The 22277-nt window shown below is 41.7% G+C and overlaps 1 protein-coding gene across 9 annotated transcripts in view; it reads left to right on the top strand.

Moving 5' to 3' along the window:
- CDC42BPA (CDC42 binding protein kinase alpha) overlaps positions 1-22277 on the top strand; it is a 175015-nt gene that overhangs the window by 140661 nt on the left and 12077 nt on the right. For all 9 annotated transcript variants that reach the window (XM_053912183.2, XM_053912189.2, XM_053912185.2 and 6 more), the window contains 12 exons: positions 52-135; positions 1438-1543; positions 5435-5571; positions 6217-6356; positions 7290-7371; positions 9200-9416; positions 10207-10269; positions 11017-11610; positions 13146-13243; positions 15643-15727; positions 18281-18404; positions 19112-19229. In XM_053912183.2, coding sequence (XP_053768158.1) covers positions 52-135; positions 1438-1543; positions 5435-5571; positions 6217-6356; positions 7290-7371; positions 9200-9416; positions 10207-10269; positions 11017-11610; positions 13146-13243; positions 15643-15727; positions 18281-18404; positions 19112-19229 — 1848 coding nt within the window. The remainder of the gene's footprint in view (positions 1-51; positions 136-1437; positions 1544-5434; positions 5572-6216; positions 6357-7289; positions 7372-9199; positions 9417-10206; positions 10270-11016; positions 11611-13145; positions 13244-15642; positions 15728-18280; positions 18405-19111; positions 19230-22277) is intronic.

Below are 22277 nucleotides of genomic sequence, written 5' to 3'. Positions count from 1 at the left end.
AAGTGGTTCGATTTTTCATAATATTTATTTCTTTTTCGCCCCTGGATCCAGACTGTAGACAGTACTCCACTCCCAGTTCACACACCAACCTTAAAGAAGAAGGCGTGCCCCGGCTCAGCTGGCGTCCCACCCAAGGTACTCAGTCGAGTCACGCAGCGTGGAGTGTTCCAAAAGAAAAATGAGAGTGGCTTTCGTCTGCCTTCCATATTCCCTGTAATATTTGTTTACCGCTGGTTCCCTGAACCCTTGGAAGGAAAATAAGTCCCGTATGAAGGGCAATATTCACCACTTGAGAAAGGTGGGGGAGTGGCCAAAGTTTGTTTCGTTTTTCTTCCATCGTCTTACTTTCAGTGTTCTGAAGTCTATTCCCGTGAGGACCAGAGCTTTGGGGATGTATTGCATCAGGGTGGTAGGTTGAGGCCACTTGTGGAAGAATCTAAGATTGAGGCTAATAAACCACCAAAAAAGGAGAAATATTTAGTGAAAAATTCAGGTGAATTTTCCTTTTTTCCGTCTATTCAATGTGACTATGACTGAAATGTTGTATATGGTACAAAATGAAGATTTAGTTGCTTATATCAAGCTCCTACAAAGAAATTCTAGAAATTGGAAAACAGAAATGACCTTCCTGTCCAGAACATAAGCCCTGAATAAACCACAGAATGAGAAAGAGAGGTGGATCACTCTGAGAAACTAGTAAAATATGCAAAAGTATAACTGGCATAAAAGAAAGCAACACGCTGGGTAACCTGTGTTAGATAAGGCAAAATCTTGAGTTTAGACAGAACAAGAATTTAAAATAAGCATAATAAATGTCCACAGAGAGGTACGGAAGGGAGTGTGTTGGTAACATGAGGCAGGAGAACTTACGAAGAAAAACAATGTGAAGGTGCTTGACGTGAAGATATGACCCCGAAATAAAGAACTCGGTAGAAGGCTTTCGTAGCAGAGTGAGCGGACTAGACATAGCAGGAAAGCAGGCTGATGAGCTAGGACACGTGAACACTGAGCTCCGCGGCAGAGAGAGTGTCAATGTCTACAGCACAGTTCTGGGTACGGAAGCACGTTAAGTTTCTTTATTTCCATAGGCATAAATGTGCAAGGTTTCCCTTAACTCTGCTAAAGAATAGTTTGAAGAATTGATAAAAAACAATTCTAGAATCAATTTTTGAGCCCCCAAAAGCTGGTTTATTTTATAACTTTTCAAGTATCAATTCAAGAGCAATTGATGATCACTTCTTATTTTAGTATAATCCAGCTCAATATTGCCTAATAAAAATATTTAAAGAGCCTGGATTATAGAAATCCGTGGTGAGAAAGGAAAACAGTTCATTACTCCCATTAGCAGCATTCTGGTAGCTGGTGTGGGGCTCGGAGCTCACCACTGAAAACCCCGTGAATAATCGGTGTATGTGTTCCTGTCCATTCGCTTTGCAGCGCAAGACGCACCAGTTCTTTGTCAAATCCTTCACTGCCCCCACCAAGTGTCACCAGTGCACCTCGCTCATGGTGGGCCTGGTCCGACAGGGCTGCTCCTGTGAAGGTAAGAACCACATGGTAAGCAGGTGCGACTTTGGAGCCCTAATGTTTGCACCCTCAGTCACAGTCACGTGACTTCACGAGGGCGATACATGTTTGTTTTACTCAGTCATTTGCTTGTCTTCGGATAACGGGTAGAGACAATAAAATGAGTACCTTGCTAATTCGGTTGCATATTGAAGAACCTAGGCAGATAGTCCCCAGAAACTTTTCAAGGGAGATAATATGTTTTATTTATATATTTAAATGTGTTTTATTCAGATGATTCTGTGGTTTAGAAAAACTATGACCTATGTGACAAAAGAGATGAAAGTTATCCTTGAATCTGTTCATTTAATTTTAACCTCAGTTAATTTATCAGAGAAATTATTACTGAAAAGTAGGCAATGCAGTGTCTGTTACTATGCCTCAAAAGATACCTTATTCTCGGCATTTACGAAGGAGGTTTTCTTACGCCATTTGTTGATGGCTGCCCTGTGCCTCTCGGCACTTGGGACTGCGGTGGGCTGTGGGGGGGACCAGGAGCCTGCCCTGATGGGGCTCACATTCTGCGAGATGAGAGAGCAGAAGTTGTCTGAACAGAAAACAAAGTAATACACTTCTTTGGGCACCACTTTATTTTTCCTATGACTTCAGAAAAAAAATGATTTAAATTATAACAAGATAAACTATTTGCATATATTTTAGAAGTGTGCTTTTTAAAAGATCACATGAGACTTTCAACTATAACAATGCCTCATATATAATTTACCACTATATCTTACCAAAAAGAGAGGAAATAGTTGCTGCTCGGGTTCTGATACTGCAGTAGTTTCCATTTCTTGCTGTTAGGGGTGGAAGTGACTACCACCTTGAAGGTAAGGTGGTCAGTCTGCAGTAGATAGATGTACTCCCTTTGTAGAGTACACTTGCAGTTGGCGTGAAGTTCAATACTTTAAATAATGGGGAAATTTATAGTGTCCAAGGCAAAACATTCTATGTTGGTTAGTCCTCCCAACCAAAGTGACACACCCAAATGCATTATTGTAACTAGTTTGTTAGATGCATGGGTTTCACAAAGCAAATGGTCAGGTTGGAAAGTGGAGACTTGAGAATTTTGAGTGAGTGAAGTGATGAATATGAATGGCATGATCCAGGAGGTACAGGTAGAAACAGGTAAAGATAAAGTGATCTTAGAAGGAATAGCTTGGATCATTGACCAGAAAGGTGTTTCTGAAGCCAAAGAAGGAGAGGATTTGTACGGTTTTTAAGCCTTGCCTCGTTTAGGAACTTAGCCAGTACAGTTCACCTTTGAACAACACAGGGGTTAGAGGCACCAGCCAACCATGTGCACAGTTGAAAATTCAAGTGTAATTTAACTACTAAGCCTGCTTTTGGCCTGAGGCCTTACCGACAACATAAACAGTCGATTAACACACATTTTATATGTTATATGTATTACATACTATATTTTTACAGTAAACTAAGCTAGAGAAAAGAAAATGCTATTAAGAACATCATATGGACAAGAAACTACATTTACAGTGATGCGGTCACCAAGCCTGCAGTGTCTGCGGCATTGTGGCTGAGACAAGACAAATTCGCTCTGACTGCTGAGTCCTGTGGAGGAAAAGGGACAGCATGGCCAGTCTCTCAAGAGGAGAGTGCGCCGACCCTTGCCAGGACAGGCTTTTATTAGCTTAATTTTATATAGGAATACAGGGCATATATGGAAAGCTCATCAGTCATTGTCAGGCAGTAATAATCAAATAGATAACATTCAGAGAACTCTGAGGGCTTATTTTGAGTCAGAGTCAGATAGCTAAAGGACCATAAAACTATGCGGAAACAACTCATTCCAAGCTTGGACCCTTATCATTTAAATTGAGGGTATTAACAAAGCAGGTTTCACAGGATTTTATGCATTCTTTCTTAGGTCAGATCGGATCACCTGGGAGAACCCACCCTTTCCAGTACAGGGCTGCACCCACCTCCAGCATTGTTTCAGGCTTTGGTCCAGCAGGGGAAGTAAGGCAGCCAAGGGATTAGGAGATTTCTTGCAGACAGAATGAGGACTCAGACTATGTCAAAGCTAAGGGGAGAGAGTCCATCACCCCCTTTCTCCATAGTCCCTCCAAGCCCTTCCCTGAGGGCCCCCTCATGATCATGCCTGCCTTAGGTCATCCCTCCCTTGAGGACTCCTAACCATCACTGGCTAACCGATCATGCACTGGGGGCCAGGCAGGGTGAAGTAAAGTGGGCAGAGACGGTGCCCCTGCCAAGGAAATAAGCTTTGTCTCCTATGTGGCTTAGGGTCCCAGGGTCTCTCACTCAGCCTTAGCCATGGGGGGGTTACAGCTTCTGAAACCAGGCATGGTGGTTCCCAACATTACAGTATTTATTAAAAAAAAATCTCCATGTGAGTGGACCCGAGCAGTTCAAACCCATTTTGTTCAAGGGTCAAGTGTACTCATAAATGCCATTTTAAATGCTTATCAGAAAGATTCCCGGGCAGCTACTTGGCTTTAGGTTCCTTATCATTTTTTATGTATCAGAGCCACTTGTGATTTCAGTGTAAGGCTGTTTGAGATCTCCTCCTCTCTGCCCTTCCAGAGTCTAATGCCATGAGGTTGAGTCTGTCTTCTCTCCCTGCTTTATAGAGCAGCAGGGACCCAGTAGACTATGCCTGTGTGTCTCTCAGTGTGGTGATAACGTGCTTACAACCTCTGAAGATTCCTGTCACTTCCATTTCTTCCTGGGTGTTTGAAATCAGATCTGTTATTGGATAATTATTTTGTTGCTTCCACTGCCCTTTAAGAGATGAGATTTTTTCTCACAGACACAAATTACAACTTGTCAGACAGAAGTTTGGATAGTTTTTGATGGTCAACACTAGCCCATCTGGCCTCTCTGTTGGTTCTGTAACATCCCTTTGTGATGTACAGTGCATGTTACCAGGTGTATGTACTCCCACGGTGATATCCTTTCAGTTTCTCCCATTTTCCTTCCCGGATACTCCCCAGGATCCCACTTAGAGTAGCAATCATCTAATAGATATTCTTGGCCTGTAAGCCCTCCGCACAAGCTTGTTTCAAATATCTGAACCTTTAATTCTCACCCATCCAAGTCTCAGTGAAATGTGTGAGTTTGATTTTACTTCATCATTTTGCCTTAGAGCCTCAAGTTCATCGTGTGAGTGTCATGAGCACCTGGCACTGTCGTTAGTAGTTAGGTGGGCAGGTTCTGGGCCCGACCGCCTGCAAGCTCTGTGCCCAGGGCAAGTCACGTGAGTGGGGGGTGTCACACCTGTCTTAGGTTGTTAGAGGAGAGCTGAAAGCACTCAGTAAAGTTAACTGTTACTACTATGACCTTAGTGATAATTTAAGTATATACAATAATATCAGTGACTCCCAAAGTTTACTCTTAATTTATACCATTTTAATCATTGAACAATTCTGTTTTCAAAAAGAGGGATGGGTAAAGTTTGCCAAATATTGCAGGATGTCAGGTAATGTAATGTCCATTAGTAAGTCTTGCAAGAGAAATCTCAGAGCATATACGAAGTTGCGGTGGGTGAAGAGGTAGCAGGAACTCCAGAAACTACTCTTTGAGGAATTCAGAGTTTAAATTAGCCATTTTTATTCACGAGATTAGATTTTTTCCTTTCTATTTGCTTCTCATTTTCATCACTGTTGTTAACACAGGATAATACTGTAATAATTAAAAATATTTACTATTCCTCATTGAAATTCTTTTTGTTAAGCAAATGAATCAGCTCTCTAAATGACAAAACAGTTGTTTAAAGTAAAATCAGAGAGAAACATTCATTACCTTGCATGTAATGAATGGTCAGTGGACTTTCTTTTTGTAATATGATTTTTTATTGAACATTGTTTCTTTCTTGTCCCTCCAAAAGTGTGTGGATTCTCGTGTCACATCACCTGTGTCAACAAAGCTCCCACCACGTGTCCAGTTCCCCCTGAGCAGACCAAAGGCCCCCTGGGCATAGACCCTCAGAAGGGAATAGGAACAGCATACGAAGGCCATGTCAGGGTAAGTGGCATCAGGTTGGGTTTAGATTAATCTCTTAAGGTCCATTAATGAATTAAAACACAGTCCATTCACCTTACAAACACAGTCCTTGACAGACAATTAGATGAGTAAAATGTATCGAGTAATTTTACTTCATCCAAAGTAATGATTGGAAAACAAAAACCTAGTCTTTGCTTGGAAATTAATTGCGGAATGTTTCAGAGTGCTCTGTGCTGTGTCACCATGCAGTGGACAAACGCAGAAGTCTGTGGAGAGTGGCCAGCACTCGGTCGAGCTGGAGAGGTGGGGTGTGCTCAGGAAGTACGGGACACTACCAGGGCGTGATCTGACTTGTAATCTTGAGTGACACTTAAAAGTGGAAGCTGCATTTCATCTCACTACCAAATTTGACTTCTATTCTACTTAGAAAGAAATCCATGAGTCTTGTTTTAATGAATTTCCAGTGAAAGTTAAAAGGGTACCATTTAAAATTTCTTCATCATAAAAAGCCATTCAGTGATTGAAGAGTGTATTCTCACATGTCTCTCACGTGTTATTAATGGTACATGTGTTCCACCTGCCACTTCTCCAACCAGAGTGGCAGGCCCCCGACACACTGTCTTCACGCCTTCACCATGTGGATGCTTGTCTGTGTGTGTGCCTCAGATCCCGAAGCCCGCCGGGGTGAAGAAGGGGTGGCAGAGAGCGCTGGCCGTGGTTTGCGACTTCAAACTCTTTCTGTACGATGTTGCTGAGGGAAAAGCATCTCAGCCCAGCGTGGTCGTCAGCCAAGTGATTGACATGAGGTGAGCTTTCCAAGGTGACAATATTTGTATCTCTGCAACATGTGAATAAAAAGTGTGTGATTTTCTTCTAATTATATTGCCATGATTTTATTTAAATCTAATTTCATGTTAATTTTCTGACTTACCAGTATAGCTATAGTAACATAATTAAAAACAGGAAATAAGTTGTAGTTATAGGGAAGGTTGATATGGGGACAGGGGGGCCTGGGGTCAGAGAAAAGAAGGTAGTGTTTGAATCCAAAGGACCAGTTGAAAGGTTGCTGGGGTATTATTATTGGAGGTCTAATGTGTGGTATCGATATCATCACCTAAAGGCTTGGAGTATAATTTCCACGTGAGGAAAGGAAATAAAAATCTCCAAGTCAGACAAGCCCTTGGAATACATAGTGCACCGGTAGACCCTTCAGTAAATGTACCTCGAATGTTTCTGGCCTCGTTTTGCAGACTCTCCCCTGCCCCTTGCAGCTCTCCTTGACCTTCTCTCGTCACTCCAGCCACAATAACCGAATTAAGGAGTGAAATATGGTGGAGCAAATCTGTTTTAGGTGTTGAGGGAACAGTAAAATGACACATGAGCTGTGCTGAGGGCATTTGACATGGGTCATGGGAGGCCAGAGGGCAGAGTCTGCTGGAGGCTCGGGGGCCCCCAGCATTCAGATCCCTGTGCACTCGCACAGTGCTGGCCTTGGGGCTCCGGGCGAGTCAGGAGTTAGTTCTAGCTCTTGTGTAAGGTGCCACTGTGAAGTTACTGATGCACTACTGTGGGCACTCCCAGGTACAGTGAGGGGAGGAACCAGATCATCGAAAGAATGTAACTTGGATGTGTTGTGCGATTCCGTTAGAGGATTGCTTCCTCTCTGTTATTTGCATAGACACCCACGACCACACATGTACCCACACTCACTGACCTTTAATGTTTCACTTTTCCTTCAGGGATGAAGAATTCTCCGTGAGTTCAGTCTTGGCTTCTGACGTTATTCATGCAAGTCGAAAAGATATACCCTGTATATTCAGAGTAAGTATGTGGGCTGTAATCTGATCACTGGATTATTTGCTTTCAATTAGTGTATGTTTTGCCTCTCCATTACAGATCACAAATGTACCAGGAATAGGGCCACATCCTGCACTCACTCCCTCACGCATTCCGTGTCACCCCGTACTTGAATGAGTGGACAGTTAATGCTAGGTCATATTTAATTCTGAAAGCCTGTAGAAAGCATCAGGGTATGGCATCTAACTTCAGGATATGGCTTCTAACTTGGGTTTCCTCTTGGATGATATTTTTGAGTCACAAATGAATTTTCAAATAAATACTGCCACATGGAAAATAGATTAAGTGTGCTGTTTCTCAAGTTTTATAAAAATGGAAGTTTTTTTTCTTTTAAATCTCATTTTAAAAATTAACATGTTTTTCAGTTTTAGTGCTTCGCAATAACCACTCCAAAACTTAGTAGCTTAAAATAACAGTGACTTATTTTTACCACCCTGTGGGCCAGCTGTACGGTTCCGTTGGTGTTGACTTCGGTCCCTCCTGTGGCTGCATTCAGCTTATTTGGGGCCAGAATGTCCAAAATGACCTACCCTCACCTCTGAGGTCTTGTGCTGGCTGTGTGCTGGGTGCTCGCAGTTCTCTCTGTGAACTCTGTCCGTGTGGTCTCATCATTCATGGGCTGGCTGAGCTCTCTGTGGCTGGCTTCCAAAAGAGCAAAAGGAGCTGCCGGGCCTTCTAAAGCCTAGACACCCTCTCTCCCGCCCCCCCCCACCCCCCCACCGAAGAAAAGGCATTATAACCCTTCGCCAGGCTGTTAGTCAAAGCAAATCGTGAGGTCAGCCTGAATTTTAGGGAAAGGGAATAGAAGAATGGAATTCCATAGGAAGAAGGGTTGGTGGCCACCTTTGGAGGCTGTCCACAGTGCGGCCTTGAATTGGTACATAAAGACAGAGGTAGAAAGAAAGGAGCACTGTCCTGACCTTATGCCTGTGTGCTTCATATTTGTCTGTGAGTCCCAGGTAGGTTGGACAGAGACGATACTTTGTCTCAGTTCCTAGACCAACAGCTATGCTCTCTCTCCAGCCGCCAGCGAGCCTTCAGAGGCCCACCTACGGTAACTGGTAAACGTACTGGGATTTTATTATGATGCTTAAATTACTTTGGTAAAGGGTTCACTTACATAAAACTTAAGTCTGCTCTGTTATAAATGCTGTTCGAATAATGAAAGCTTCATTTAAAGAGTAATTAAAGTGGTTCTGCCCTTCTCTGAGATGATGTGAGTCACGGATGTGAAATAACATGTGTTTCTGAGCACTGAGGATCCCTTCAATGAAACGCGCTGAAAACCAGCGTGGCACAGTGCTTCTGAGCACGGATGTGGGGCCCCACCCTGGCGGTGTGCCCTCGGGGGGATGGGCTTCTGCAGCACGGGTCTCGCATGTGTGAGGTCTGATGTAGTAACGATACCTGTCTTTAGGAAGACGTGAGTAGGGAGAGTGAGTTTATACTCGGGAAGTCTGTCATCAGGGCCCAGGGCCCAGTGATTACTCACAAATGTCAGTTTGTTTTATGAGTGTAAGGGATTTTTAGTGATAGTACTCTGGCACTTGATAGCAAAGAAAATAAAAATGATACTGACATTTTGAATGGTATCTGCTGCCTTTGCTTTGCCATGAATTCTAAGGCTAAAAACTAGATATTCTTCTGATTAGGAATAAATAGCTAACCTCTGCTCAAGTCACCGCTTAGTGAATGCTCATTTTGCAGACTAGTGCTAAGCAAACTAACCTGAGTGTGAAGCCGACTTGAAGGGTGTCTGTTTTCTAACATGAGTTTGGTTTGCGTTTTCTAGGTCACCACTTCCCAGCTCTCAGCGCCTAATAACAAGTGTTCAGTGCTGATGCTGGCGGACAGCGAGAATGAGAAGAGCAAGTGGGTGGGGGTGCTGAGCGAGCTGCACAAGATCCTGAAGAAAAACAAATTCCGAGATCGCTCAGTCTTCGTTCCCAAAGAGGCCTATGACAGCACCCTGCCCCTCATCAAAACCACCCAGGCCGCTGCCATCATAGGTGGGAGTCCACAACAGTGCCCCTGACGGGCGACTCACCTGCCTTGTCAGCAGGGCTGGCCTCCCCTGGGAGTCCCCAGTGTCCAGCCTGGCGTGTGTCACATCACAGGTGTTCAGTGCTTAGTGAGTGAGTCAGGCCGTGTGAAGCTTTGTGTCTCAGTAACCAAGAATAAGCACACTTTTCAAATGTGTTTCCTTCTGAAAAAGCAACAGTACTGAAGTTTCACTCTCAGCATATCTGTTCTCTGCTTGTGTGACTGAGAACAAGGTGCTGATTTCTTAAAGCATAAGTATCTGTGTAAAATGTAGATACTGATTACCTCGCAAAGGTTGTGGGGAAGTTTAAAGAAAGCATAGTACATAACAGAGTGCCCTGTACAGAAAAAACCCTCAAAAGATGGCCACTTTTGTGTCGGAGGTTTAAATTTTCACTATATTTTTATGTGCAAATTTAACTCTTTTTGTCACTTTCTAGTAAATAATGTAAAGGTCCATGAGTTGAGTTCAAATGCCTTTCACAAATTTGCCCTCCCCAAATAAGAAATGGGACCGTACCCGGGACACTCACAAATGAGGTTTTAATTTTTTCACCTTTTAGTGCATAAACATTTCCTTCTTTTTGTAAATATTGGTGTAGATATTTTAAAAGACATGAAAGAAAATTTAATAGTAAAAAAATGCTATTGCTACTTTTAAATGATTTATTTTGGGTTTTTTATGAAATATATCTATTAGTTTTACATAGTTTCTACCCAATAAAAATGTTTCACATTTATTTATATCTTACATAGATCATGAAAGGATAGCTTTGGGAAATGAAGAAGGCTTATTTGTTGTGCACGTCACCAAAGATGGTAAGAGAAATAATCATCCTGAATTCTGCAACTTCCACGTTGTCTTTCTTGTGTAACTTTGTTTAACAGTTCTCTGTATGAACTCAGGTTGCATTTCTAAAGAAGGCACATGAAAGAAAATACAACTTCATTTTTGCATTGTTCTAAAAGTACTAGAAGCAGTAACAGTCATTAAGATATGTTTATTGTTGGGGGTTTTTGCCCCTAGTTTATTACAAATAAAGATTTATTTCAAGAGAAATTAAATACTGGGTGAAATAAAAAGAAACCAATTTAATTTATCATTCTTGAATACAGTGTTCTGAGTTTTCTATTTATATCAAGTTAGGTCATGGGGAAAAATGCACTTAATTAGTTTGTTACCCACACAAATACTTTTAGTGAAATATAAGTTAGTCATTTTTTTAAAAATATGAACCCCATGGTAAAAGTTCCCTAGAATTTAGTACCAGTGAAAAGGTTGTTTGTTTGTTTGTTTAAGATTTGGCATGCCTTATCACATAGCAGCTCTTGGCCAGGGCTACCAGAAGTCTCAGTGCTAAATGTAATACTGTGGGTGTGTCAGATTATCTTGTAATGCATGGAATTGTGTTCCTCTTTCTCCCTGTGAGTTCTGAGCTCTTATTCTTCTGTGTGTAGATCTGTCTTTATTATAAGTTGATTTATGTCCTTTTGAGTGTAGTTGGGATACAATTAATAAATAAGCAGAACATCTCAGATCTGATTTATGATGATTTCTTTGCACAGAAATTATTAGAGTTGGCGACAACAAGAAGGTGCATCAGATTGAGCTCATTCCACACGACCAGCTTGTTGCTGTGATCTCAGGACGGAACCGTCACGTACGACTTTTTCCTGTGTCAGCCTTGGACGGACGAGAGACGGAGTTCTACAAGCTGGCAGAGACGAAGGGGTGTCAGACCATCACTTCTGGGAAGGTGCGCCATGGAGCTGTCACGTGCCTGTGCGTGGCCATGAAACGGCAGGTCCTCTGCTACGAGCTGCTTCAGAGCAAGACCCGGCACAGGAAGTTCAAGGAAATCCAGGTCCCGTACAATGTGCAGTGGATGGCGGTCTTCAGTGAGCACCTCTGTGTGGGCTTCCAGTCGGGGTTTCTGCGATACCCCCTGAATGGAGAGGGGAGTCCGCACAGCATGCTCCATTCCAACGATCACACACTGTCCTTTATTGCGCACCAGCCAATGGACGCCATCTGCGCAGTCGAGATCTCCAGTAAAGAGTTTCTGCTGTGTTTTAGCAGCATCGGGGTGTACACGGACTGCCAGGGCCGGAGGTCCAGACAGCAGGAGCTGATGTGGCCGGCGAGCCCTTCCTCTTGCTGTAAGAGTCTCTTTCCTTTGGCTGTCTTATCTTTCTGTCTCTGCGTTTTCCCTTCTGCTTCATCTCCTAGATGTATTTATTATTCATAAAAGGTTAACCTTAAGTCCTCCTTAAGGCTTTTCCTGAGTATTGCCAGTAATTACGTTGTTTATGGAAAGGAGCCATGTGTAGTTAGGCCTAGGCCAACAGTGTCAGCATGAACGTGCAAATCATCTTTCTATGGAATAGTTCGCTTAGGTGGGGTTTTTTAACCCATGTTATTGTACTCTGAAATAACCCTACGTAGTTATCTTCACGGTCCTCAAAAATACGGTGTGATCGTTAATAGCTGGTAAGACGACTTCTGGAGAAGTAGTTACTAAGTGAATTAGTTAATCAAGTATGTAAAGGTATACTGTAACATGTCTAAGAACTGTTACTCAGTTTTACATATTTATCTAGATAGGTAGACATTTAAAATAGCTTATTACACTCTTCCGAGAAACATTAAGACATTAATAAGTTTTGGATACTCATTGTGTGCCATGTCACTGCCTAAGACATAGCCAATAGGAGGAGTATCCAACCCAGAATGTTCTGTGTGTAGCGGAAGGCACCTGAGCATGTTCGAATGCCGAGGGGAAGGAGCCACTTGGGTGAATGCCAGCACTGGCGTGAGCTCCCTGAGAAGGCCTGAGAGGAGGGGGCGTGGGACGGGGAAGGGCGAGGGCAGGAGGGGTGGAAGCTCTTCCCCTGTGACAGGAGAGGAGGGCGACGGGGATGCAGACAGTTGGGTTTAAAGGTTCAGTAGAAGAAAGTTCTGGAGAGCTGTATGTGCTTGTTACAGAAAAGGTAGAAAATCTAGATAAAAAGGAGAAAAGAAGAATACCTCTAACCCTAGAAACCCAGACTTAAATATACTTAATGTTTTATTTCTTCTGAAATACACACTCTTACCTACGGCATCGTGTTTAGAATGAATGCTGTTCTGTAACCTAGTCAGATAGTAATTCAAAGTTTGACTTGTAATACGGAGTAAGAACTGAAATATCTGGCTTTTATGAGTAGATCACCCAAAAGTTTAATTCATGACCTTAGTGTAGGTAAATCACCTAATCCCTCTTTGCTTGTGTCACCGTATATTTATTCTTTCAATGAGTATATATTGAGCATCTACCCTATTTATGTAACAATGCTGGGTGCTTCATCATGCGTTCATAACGGGGACTAGAAAGTACTCTTACCTAAAGATTTCTCTGCTTCATAGGTTTGTTTCACTGTCAATTGCTTAAACACTTTAGGAATCCAAAACTTTAAAATGTAATGAAATTCCTTTATAGACCTAGTATTGGGCAAGGGAATAGTATGTACCCTTGGTGTCAACAGAAGCCTTCTGTATTATAATGGCTATAAAATGTCTTTATGTTCTGTTTACTTCAGAAAGGTTTTGATACAGTTATATGATAACAGTAGGATGTGGGTGAGATTCCACTCTAATTATGTAACATCGATCCTTTAAAAGTTTTCGGTTTAATAGTCCCTCATCCTTCTCCCAGGTTACAATGCACCCTATCTCTCAGTGTATAGTGAAAATGCGGTTGACATCTTTGATGTGAATTCCATGGAATGGATTCAGACTCTCCCGCTCAAAAAGGTAATTGAACATTAAAATATGGGCTCAGCGGATTAATGAGTCCTAGTAAAGCACTAGTGCGACTATGACTATTTAGCTAATTTTCACTAATTCAGCAATTTCTAGCATATGTAATTGGTAATCTAGGACTTAGCTAAGAGTGGAAAAAAAAAATGAACAGAAATCAAGCTGCTTAATTTTATAAGTAGCTCAACTCCATACTATTTGTATTACATTTAGTTTCACTGTATGAAGTATGATTATTTTACTGAACAACTAGAATGTATCCTACAACCTAAAATGTCAGCATTACCTTTGGCTGTAGTTTAAGGAGCTTTGAGAGTGTATATTACTCTTAGTTGTAACTGTTTTTCACATAACGGTTTGCAATTTAAAAATCCTGTGAGGACAGATTTACAGGCTAGAAAAGTGGTTAAAATTAGAATCAAAACTGTGTTTCGGCATCTCCTAATTAAAAAATAAAGGGGTTTCACATATTCCTAGTAAAACACAATATTTTCCTTTAACAGTTCCCTGTGATAACATAAACAGATTTTTACAAGGTAGCATAGAACAGTTAGTGAAGAGTAATAGTTTTATATAGATATATGTAACATGTGTCATTAGTTAGGGGAGGGGGCTTGGAAGAATAAATAGAAGAAAGTAGCCAAGACCGTATTTCAAAGTCGTCCTCAATTTAAACCGCATCATCAGTGAGTACTGCTCTTGCAGATACCGCCGCATTATATGAAGCTGCTAAGTACAGTCCTCTAGTGTGTAAAATTTGGCTAATTACAATTAGTTTCTCCTTTTAATTTTGTTATGTAAAGTTTACACTATATATGAAAGAATATTTGGCCTTTAAGAAGCTTAATAAAAAGCTGATCACTTGTGAACACATCTAACTTAAGAGCCAGAACATCACCACTGTCCCTGCCTCTTCCTGTGTAGTTTTCTCTGTCCCGTACTCCTGTCTCCCTCCAGGGAAGTCACTGTCCCGAATGCTGTTCATCGTTTCCTTGCTCTCCTTAAATACTCCTAAGCACTATATTGGTCAGTTTTGCTTGCATTCGAGGCCATCTCTCTTACTTCACGTGTTTACCGTGTTTCTAAGACTCATCCACGTAGCTGTGTGTTCCAGCCGCCGTGTTGTCATGGCTGGTTCTTTGCTCTCACTGTACAGCGCACTCTGTTGGGTGAACAGATCACAACTCACCCGTTCTCTGACCAGCGGCTCTCTGCCGTCGGAGCAGGGTGGTGAGTCTTCTGCTGCGTGTGTGCAGGGGTTTCCCTCAGTCCCAGGCCCGGGAATGGCGTTGACGGGACACGGGGAGGTCAGATGTTCAGCTTTACAAGCTAGTGTCACACTGTTTTCCCACGTCACTGTACCAGCTGCCACGCCACCAGCAGCATGTGAGAGTTTTTGCTGACCCGCAGCCTCTCTCACACTTTCCATTGTCAGAATTCATAGTTTTAAGGCTCTCATAAATGAGTAGAAGTGGCAACTCATTGAGGTATTAACGTGTGTGTCCCCAGTTCACTGTGTTGTTCATAACCTTCTGTATGTTTATTCTTCATTCATATTTCTCTTCGAAATATCTAGTCATACTTTTCGCTCATTTTTCTGTTTGATTGGTCATCTTTTTCTTACAGGTTTATTGAAATTCTTTATATATTGTAGGTGTGGGGCTAGTAATGGCTATGGAGAATTTGTTCCCTGTTTATGACCTAACAATTTTTATGGTGTTTTGCTGAACACTTATTTTTATAAAATAATATAATATTTCTTGGCTGAAATTTTGTTATAAACTTTAATATAGTTAAATATATCATTCTTATCCTTTAGATTTCTCTTTTTACTGTCGTTTAGGACCTCTTTTCTAACTCCAGGCCATAAAGCTATAACCTGTATTTTCACCTATTACATTTATGTCGTTAGTCCATTCAGAGTCGATTTTTTGTTACGGTGTGAAGTAGGGATGGGTCTCCCTTTCTTCCACGTAGATAACCAGTGGCTGCTCCCCGTTTCGCAGCGTCCCGCCAGGTGTCCCACCGTTCGCCTCCGTCCCGTGTACGTTCAGTCCAAACAGGATTCTCGAAGTGGCTGTGTCGGTGTCTGTGTATAATCATTCGGTCCCTAACAGCTTTAAAAAGTCCAATTTAAGGTTTAAATGTAGTTCTACTTTTTTTTTTTTCGGTCCAGAACAGTCTTCCTTTAAAATGTTACTATAATTTTGTTCGAATTAGATAATTTTATACCTTTCCAGTCAGAATTAGTTAATTTTTTGTTGATTTTCTGAGAAGGCTATATTTTGGAGAGGAAGGACAAACTAAAGGTCTTTTATAAATGGGCCAAAAGTTTTATGATTTAATTTTTGACGGTTTTGTTGAAATACTAATTTTATTTTTTATTATTTTAGGCTCGACCTCTAAACAGTGAAGGATCGTTAAATCTTTTAGGCTTGGAGACAATTAGATTAATATATTTCAAAAACAAGATGGCAGGTAAGCAAATGCACATTAAGAAGAGAGCTGCCGTGGGACTCTTCTCTGTACGCTGACTGCCTGAACACAGCCAGGGCAGAGCCCAGAGTTGAACTCGGCCATGTCTCACTCCAGTCTGTGGCCTTGGCCACTGTCGCAGTCTCTCAGCTGGTCAGGGTTCACTGCTGGACAAAAAGCCCTCTGTTCGTGCTTGCGTAGCTGCATAAGCAGAATGTTTGTTTCTGGCCTGCCTTGTTGTTTTTCTGGGGAATACCTGGCAAGTAAGGAAAGTAAGGTTGAATGTGTTTTCTGTACTCTCACTACTGTGGAACCTACCCAAGACTTGTAGCGCTAAAATAAGAAAATTCATCCAGAGTCCCTATTTGGGACTGTCGAAAATATCTTCTGCCGTCGGTGCATTAGCCTCGGGCCCAGAGCCTTTGAGGGTCCGATGTCAGCACAGGCGGCAGAAGCAGGGACAGGGGAGTCGCTGGGGAACGCAGAGGCTGGAGAAGGGGTGCGAACCCTGGGCAGTACAGAGTAGGGGGAGAGGGCAGTGTCCGAGGTCCTGAGGTGAGTCCCAGCCAGGGAGCTAAAAAGTCAGGGGCTTGCCAGTTAGGGTCTGTGTGAACAGGTAAATCTCACTTACTATTACAATAATGATTTTATTGTAATGCTCTCTTCTATATAATAAAGTAAATCTCGTGTCTTAGAAACATTTCTGCATAACAGAGGTATTCATCAGCTTACAATGTTTTGAGGTAGAACTGTTTAATGAAGATGTACTCATGGAACCTTATGGATTTAAAATGATTTAAATTGATTTAAATGCAAAAAAATGGCATTAAGAAAACACATTAAAATGTTTATACCAGTTTTCTCTGGGTAGTGGAATTAGCATCTTCCTTAAGTTTTTCCTCTTTGTCTATATTCTTCCAATAAATTTGTATGTTGTACTATCAAAAAAAAAAAAAAAAAAAACGTCACAAGTTTGTTTTTGTTTGGTGGTAATACTGATATACACACAAGCTGGCTGGCTTCAGGTTTGCTGTCCTGGGGGGTGGGGGGAGGTGGTCCCTGTAGGCCTTGGGGAGGGTGGTCAGGTTTCAGAGTGATTCCCACTCAGACACGGGCTCGCTGTGAAGCTAATGGAACAGGCTGCAGCGCCCTCATTTCCGAGGCCCTGCACTCAGTGCAGTGTCTGTTTCTTAGAGGAATCCCAGATATTTATCTAAGGCGGAGCCCAGCCTGTCCTCGCCGTGTGTGACTGTGATGATACCAATGTCCCTTACCCAGCGTGTCCACAGAGTGAGACCTGTCCCATCTGGGCTTTCCTGTGCTTTCGGCGCTCGGCTAGGCGAGGGGTAAAGGTGGACTTAGGGAGGGAAGGCCCGACAGACTTCCTGTGGAGTTGTCTTGTCCTTTGGAAGGGGAAGGAAACCCTGTTTCCTAAAGTCCCTTTGGTCTTGCTTCTGTCTCCATCTCGTAGGGGCCAGGGTGCCCCGGCAGCCACTGGCTGTGCAGACTCTCCTCGCCGCTGTCCCTCAGCACGGCCTGCTTCATCCTCACAATTCTGAGGTTCCAAAATTGTGTTTCACATTCTCACCTACTTTAAAAATGACGTCCTTTTTCACGTCTGTTGCTAGGAAAGCAGTCTGATTAAGCTGCATTACTGCGGTATGAGGGGAAGGTGCTTTTTTACTAATCATCTTACTTTGTTCTGCCTCGCCCACCCATTTGTTGTCTTCCCACTTTTTTCTCGCTTAAGCTTTTTGGGTATTAAAACCATGTAAAGACTGGCTTTTCTCTTTTTCCTGATCTTATGTAGAGAACGGCACCCATCATGCTGTGTGCTCTCCCTGTCTGCTTTACAGCCGGTTCACCTACCCCCGCACGTGTGGGGGCCCATGGCTGACAGTTGTGTTTACTTCTCTGTGTCAAAACTGGAGTGGAGTGAGGCGGGCACTGGCCTGCTAGTGTCTGTGATCAAGGCCTCCGAGATCAGATCAGACGAGCAGAAATAGAGGCAGTTTCCTGCCTCTAGTGAAGGTGACTGGTGGGAATACGGCTCCTTTTCCTGACCACACACCTCACAGATTGCAAAGAACATGCTTTAATATGTAAAAATAGTGGTGATGGTTATCACTCACATGAACAAGTTACCGCTCATGCCTGATTACTGTGCAGTTTAGCGTGGCTCTTTAACGCCCCGAGCCGTGGAGCCAGTCCCAGAGGAGAAGGAAGAGGGTGCAGTTATTGGGGGTGGGGCAGCCAGAGTGACAGGACACCAAGGCAACTGCACTTGTCTTTTTTCTTCTAGTAAAACGGTGCTATTTTATGTTGATAATAAAATTAAGTATACTTTGTAAGCTGTGTTTAACTTCAGCATCTATTTGTTTATGTTCTGCTGAAAATGATTGCTTACTATGATCAACACACAACTTTTATAACTCAGAATTACATGTACTACACTCGCACAATTGGTTAACGTTTGTGCTGTCTTAGAGATGAATGGGCAGAAAGCATTTTATCACTTTAAAAAACATCGTTGTTCTCTGTATTTTTTTTTAACAGAAGGGGATGAACTGGTAGTTCCTGAAACCACAGATAATAGTCGGAAGCAAATGGTTAGAAATATTAACAACAAGCGGCGTTACTCCTTCAGAGTCCCAGAAGAGGAAAGGATGCAGCAGAGGAGGTAGAGACTTCATGTCTACGAATCTTCCACGTGTGCCTATGGCGAGGAAAGGGCTGTTTGGTGATAATACTGCATTTGACTGAAAATCTGATCTCGGAAAATCTGTCATTCGCCTGTGGTGTTAAAAGCTGCAATGATGAATGTACACCCCAGGGTGATTTTAATTAACACTCTCCAAGTTGTGCGAACTAGATTCAATACCATATTTTGATTCATTTCTCTATGTATATGGAGTAGTGACAATTTTTAGAATGTGAACCTTGTTACAATATAAACGTAGAACCTACCTGTGCATAATAGTAAACCTGTGAGTATTTAAGAACTTCATATAACTGTTCTCTTTGTGAGCAAACAGAAAGGGGCTGTGGTATTTTCACTCACATATAAAAACATTTCTAAGTGTTATCAGTTATTTTGAAACATACGTGAATGCTCAGAATTATCTGTAAAATAGAGCAGAGCTTCTTTGCTGTCTGTGCTAAAGGGATCCTCTCCGTTTTCCCACTAAAAATTGTAAGATCTTTTATTTAAAATATAAAATAAATCTTCTAAGTAAATTTTAATTGAGTATATTCTATTATTTTAATTCTATCTGTATTAACATGATTTCACATTTATTTTTATGAAAAATAAAGTATCTTTAATTTGTTTCTAGAGTTATGTAGCTTGATCACCCAAAGTGTCTAAACACGTGTTTTCTGTTACAGAGAGATGCTTCGAGATCCTGAAATGAGAAATAAATTAATTTCTAACCCAACCAATTTCAACCACATAGCACACATGGGCCCCGGAGACGGCATGCAGATCCTGAAAGACCTGCCCGTGGTGAGAGGCATGAGGGGGCGTGTGTGTGCGTGTGTGTGCGCCCATATGTGTGTACACGCACACTGTATGTGCTTTGATGCATGTAAGACTTACTGAAAAGAATATGTTAGGATGATGTTTATCTCAATATATCACAGTGTGTGCGAAATGCTTGATGACCTACCTGATGAGAAAAACAAAGTTTGGACATTTATCAGAAAACCAAACAGCACGTTCTCGTGCAGTTAGTTGCCCACCCTGTAAACTTGTGCCCTACCTAGATCTACTCTCACTGGTAAAGTAAACTGCCAGATTTGAAGATTCAGAACTCAGTTACCAACTCACTAAAACCTCACGAAGTTTTAGCAGCCGAGTACAAAGAGTCGGCCCACCCCCTCCCAGAGAGCCAGACTGGTGTGGTCGTTAATGGTCACACCTGTCAGCTGATTGTGATCAAATCTTTTTCCTTTGCCTGGTGGTCAGTCTTACATTAAAACGTGCAACACGTTGCTTTTCAAACAACATAAAGATTGGATTCTTGGACCTCTTGAGTTAGATTACGAATAGTAGTGCGCTCTGCTTATAGCTGACATTTCATATCAGTGCTGTCGACACACTACTGAAACTTAAGCGTCACCCTGTTGATCAGTGGTGATGGCATCTAGATTTTGCACAGAATTTGAAGCATAATTTATATACTGTGGCAATTTGGGAGATGATCTCTGAGTTTTGATCCACAGCTCTTTCTGTTAGGCAGAAAAAGTGATAGGTAATGTAGTTTGATGTGCAGTCAAGTTTTTTACAATAAAAAAGAAATGTAAACCTTTGAAGGTAGTTCTGCATGTATTTCATGGGAGAAACAAAAAAGTGATGTTCATTCATTTGGGCCCAAGTCCCTCATGTTAGATACCCCAGTTAACCGCTTAGCCCTGCTTGTGAATGAATGAACGTGACATTCTTACTGTCCTCATTTTCATCACCACTAAAACGTTGTTACATGGCTGCAGTAATGCTCCTTCCTTAAGGGAATTCAAATCATTCGTAATAGTTATTTATCCTTTTGAAACGGGGATTTTTATTAGCTGTGCTGGGTAAATGTAAAGAAATTATACAAAAAGAGTATAGCTAATCTTCGTATAGTAATTAAAATTTAAAAATTTAAGGCTGAGCATAAATATTAGGCTTAAAATATTGGGCATAAATAAAGGATGAATCTAAATATTAAACTGTCATATTTAAAAGCTGTACTACCCTGACCGTGTGGCTCAGTTTTGGGGAGTGTGGTCCTATACACCAAAAGTTTGCAGGTTCATTTCCTGGTCAGGCCAGATACCTAGATTGCAGGTTTAGTCCCCAGTTGGAAGGCAACCGATTGATGCTTCTCTCTCACGTCAATGTTTCTCTCTCTCTACCCCTTTTCCTCTGTCTCTAAAATCAATAACGTATTCTTGGGTGAGGATTTAAAAAACATTTTTTTTAAGCTATGCTGTTTTTCACCTTTTGCCTGGGGCGGAGATTTCAGATTTCTCTCCATTCTTTTCCCATCCTGAACATTTGCTTAAAGTCTTCAGTCTGGTCTTCCTTTATTCTCAGAAGGAAACATAACATAGCAGCACAGCACAAAGTCTCTCTCATTTTTCCTTATGAAGTTACCTTACCATGCCAGGTGCAAAGTACCTTAAGAGAGAGAATTTTTTTAATTATGATAAACAGTTGAAATGTGAATATATTTATAGCTTCGATGTGATAGATGAAGTGGCACGTAGTATTTTAATGATTCTTTTTAAAATGTAGTTAATAAATAGTTTTTCAGTACCTCTTACATCGTTAGCATTTTGGAGGTATAGGAAGATACAAATTTTGAAGACATATATATGTTGCAAAGCGGCACGTCAGCAAATACAAAATTATTTCAGTACTTAACAAGACTTTAATGGGCATTGTCTTTTAAAATTAATTTCTTTCACTTTTGTTTCATTTTGGTGCACAAAAAATATAGTTTTCCTCTTGTATTTCAATAGCATAGCAAGAAGAAAATTTTTGAATAAATAATACTATATTCCACATATTACAGTGTCTTCCTTAAGGTGAAATAGGTTTAGGACTTAATAAAATGTTTCTCTGCTTGGTATTTTTCTGCCAGCAGGTGAAAAATCCATTTGCTAATGTTTCGGAATTCTTTAGACCTTCATACCCCGTAAGACTTGGTCCCCGTACACCTCAATAAGCACACCTAAGCTAAACATGGGATTTCCCACATTGTACGAACCTTTATATCAGAGCATGCCTCCTGATTCCACGTTCTCTACAGAAGAGAAATGTGTTTCCCTTTTTTGTTCCAAATAAAGCCCAGGCTTTATTACTAAGCATATAACAAGTTCAGGTCTCACTTCCCAGAGGTTTGCCCCTGGATTTCGTGGCACATGGCCTTCTGTGCTGGCCGCGCACTCCCATCAGACCACTCGATTTTCAGTGTTTGCTGTCACTGAGTCTATGGACCCATGACCTCCTCGTTGGCGCTTCTTGTCATTAACACCAGTGACTTTTTGCCCTGGCAGTTTTTAATGTTCTTCTCATTCCATTCGTATTTTCTTGCCATGTGTGCACTTCTGTATTTCCAGGACAGGAAGTTGGTGTGGACTTTTGAAACCTGTTCACCTATACATGTAGCATCGCATCAGACTTTGTGTGAATTCCTGTTTTTTTACAGTGATGTCTCATTTTATTTTTACCTGGCTTTTCTGCCTTTCACTAGCAAAGGGTATACGAGCTGGGCCTTTCATAGGCATCCGCTTGATCTCCTGGCACATGTTTCTCGACACACCGTCTACCCAGAGCCACGCTCGCCCTGGGGTAGACAGGTAAACAGAAGAGCAATGTGCACACCTGGGCCTGCACTCACTGAAAAGCTTCTCCTATACTCTCAGAATTCAGTATGTTCTTTCTACTGAAATGGGATTCCCTGTATTCAGGAACTATTTACAAAAATGGAGATGGATTAAATTAATGTAACGTTAGCATGTATGAGAAGAGTTTTCAAATACCGAAGCTACATATTGTCATCCGAGT

This window comes from Desmodus rotundus, chromosome 10 (genome assembly GCF_022682495.2).
Source record: "Desmodus rotundus isolate HL8 chromosome 10, HLdesRot8A.1, whole genome shotgun sequence".
In the NCBI taxonomy this organism is placed as follows: domain Eukaryota; kingdom Metazoa; phylum Chordata; class Mammalia; order Chiroptera; family Phyllostomidae; genus Desmodus; species Desmodus rotundus.
This window is presented reverse-complemented; position numbering and strand designations above follow the sequence as displayed.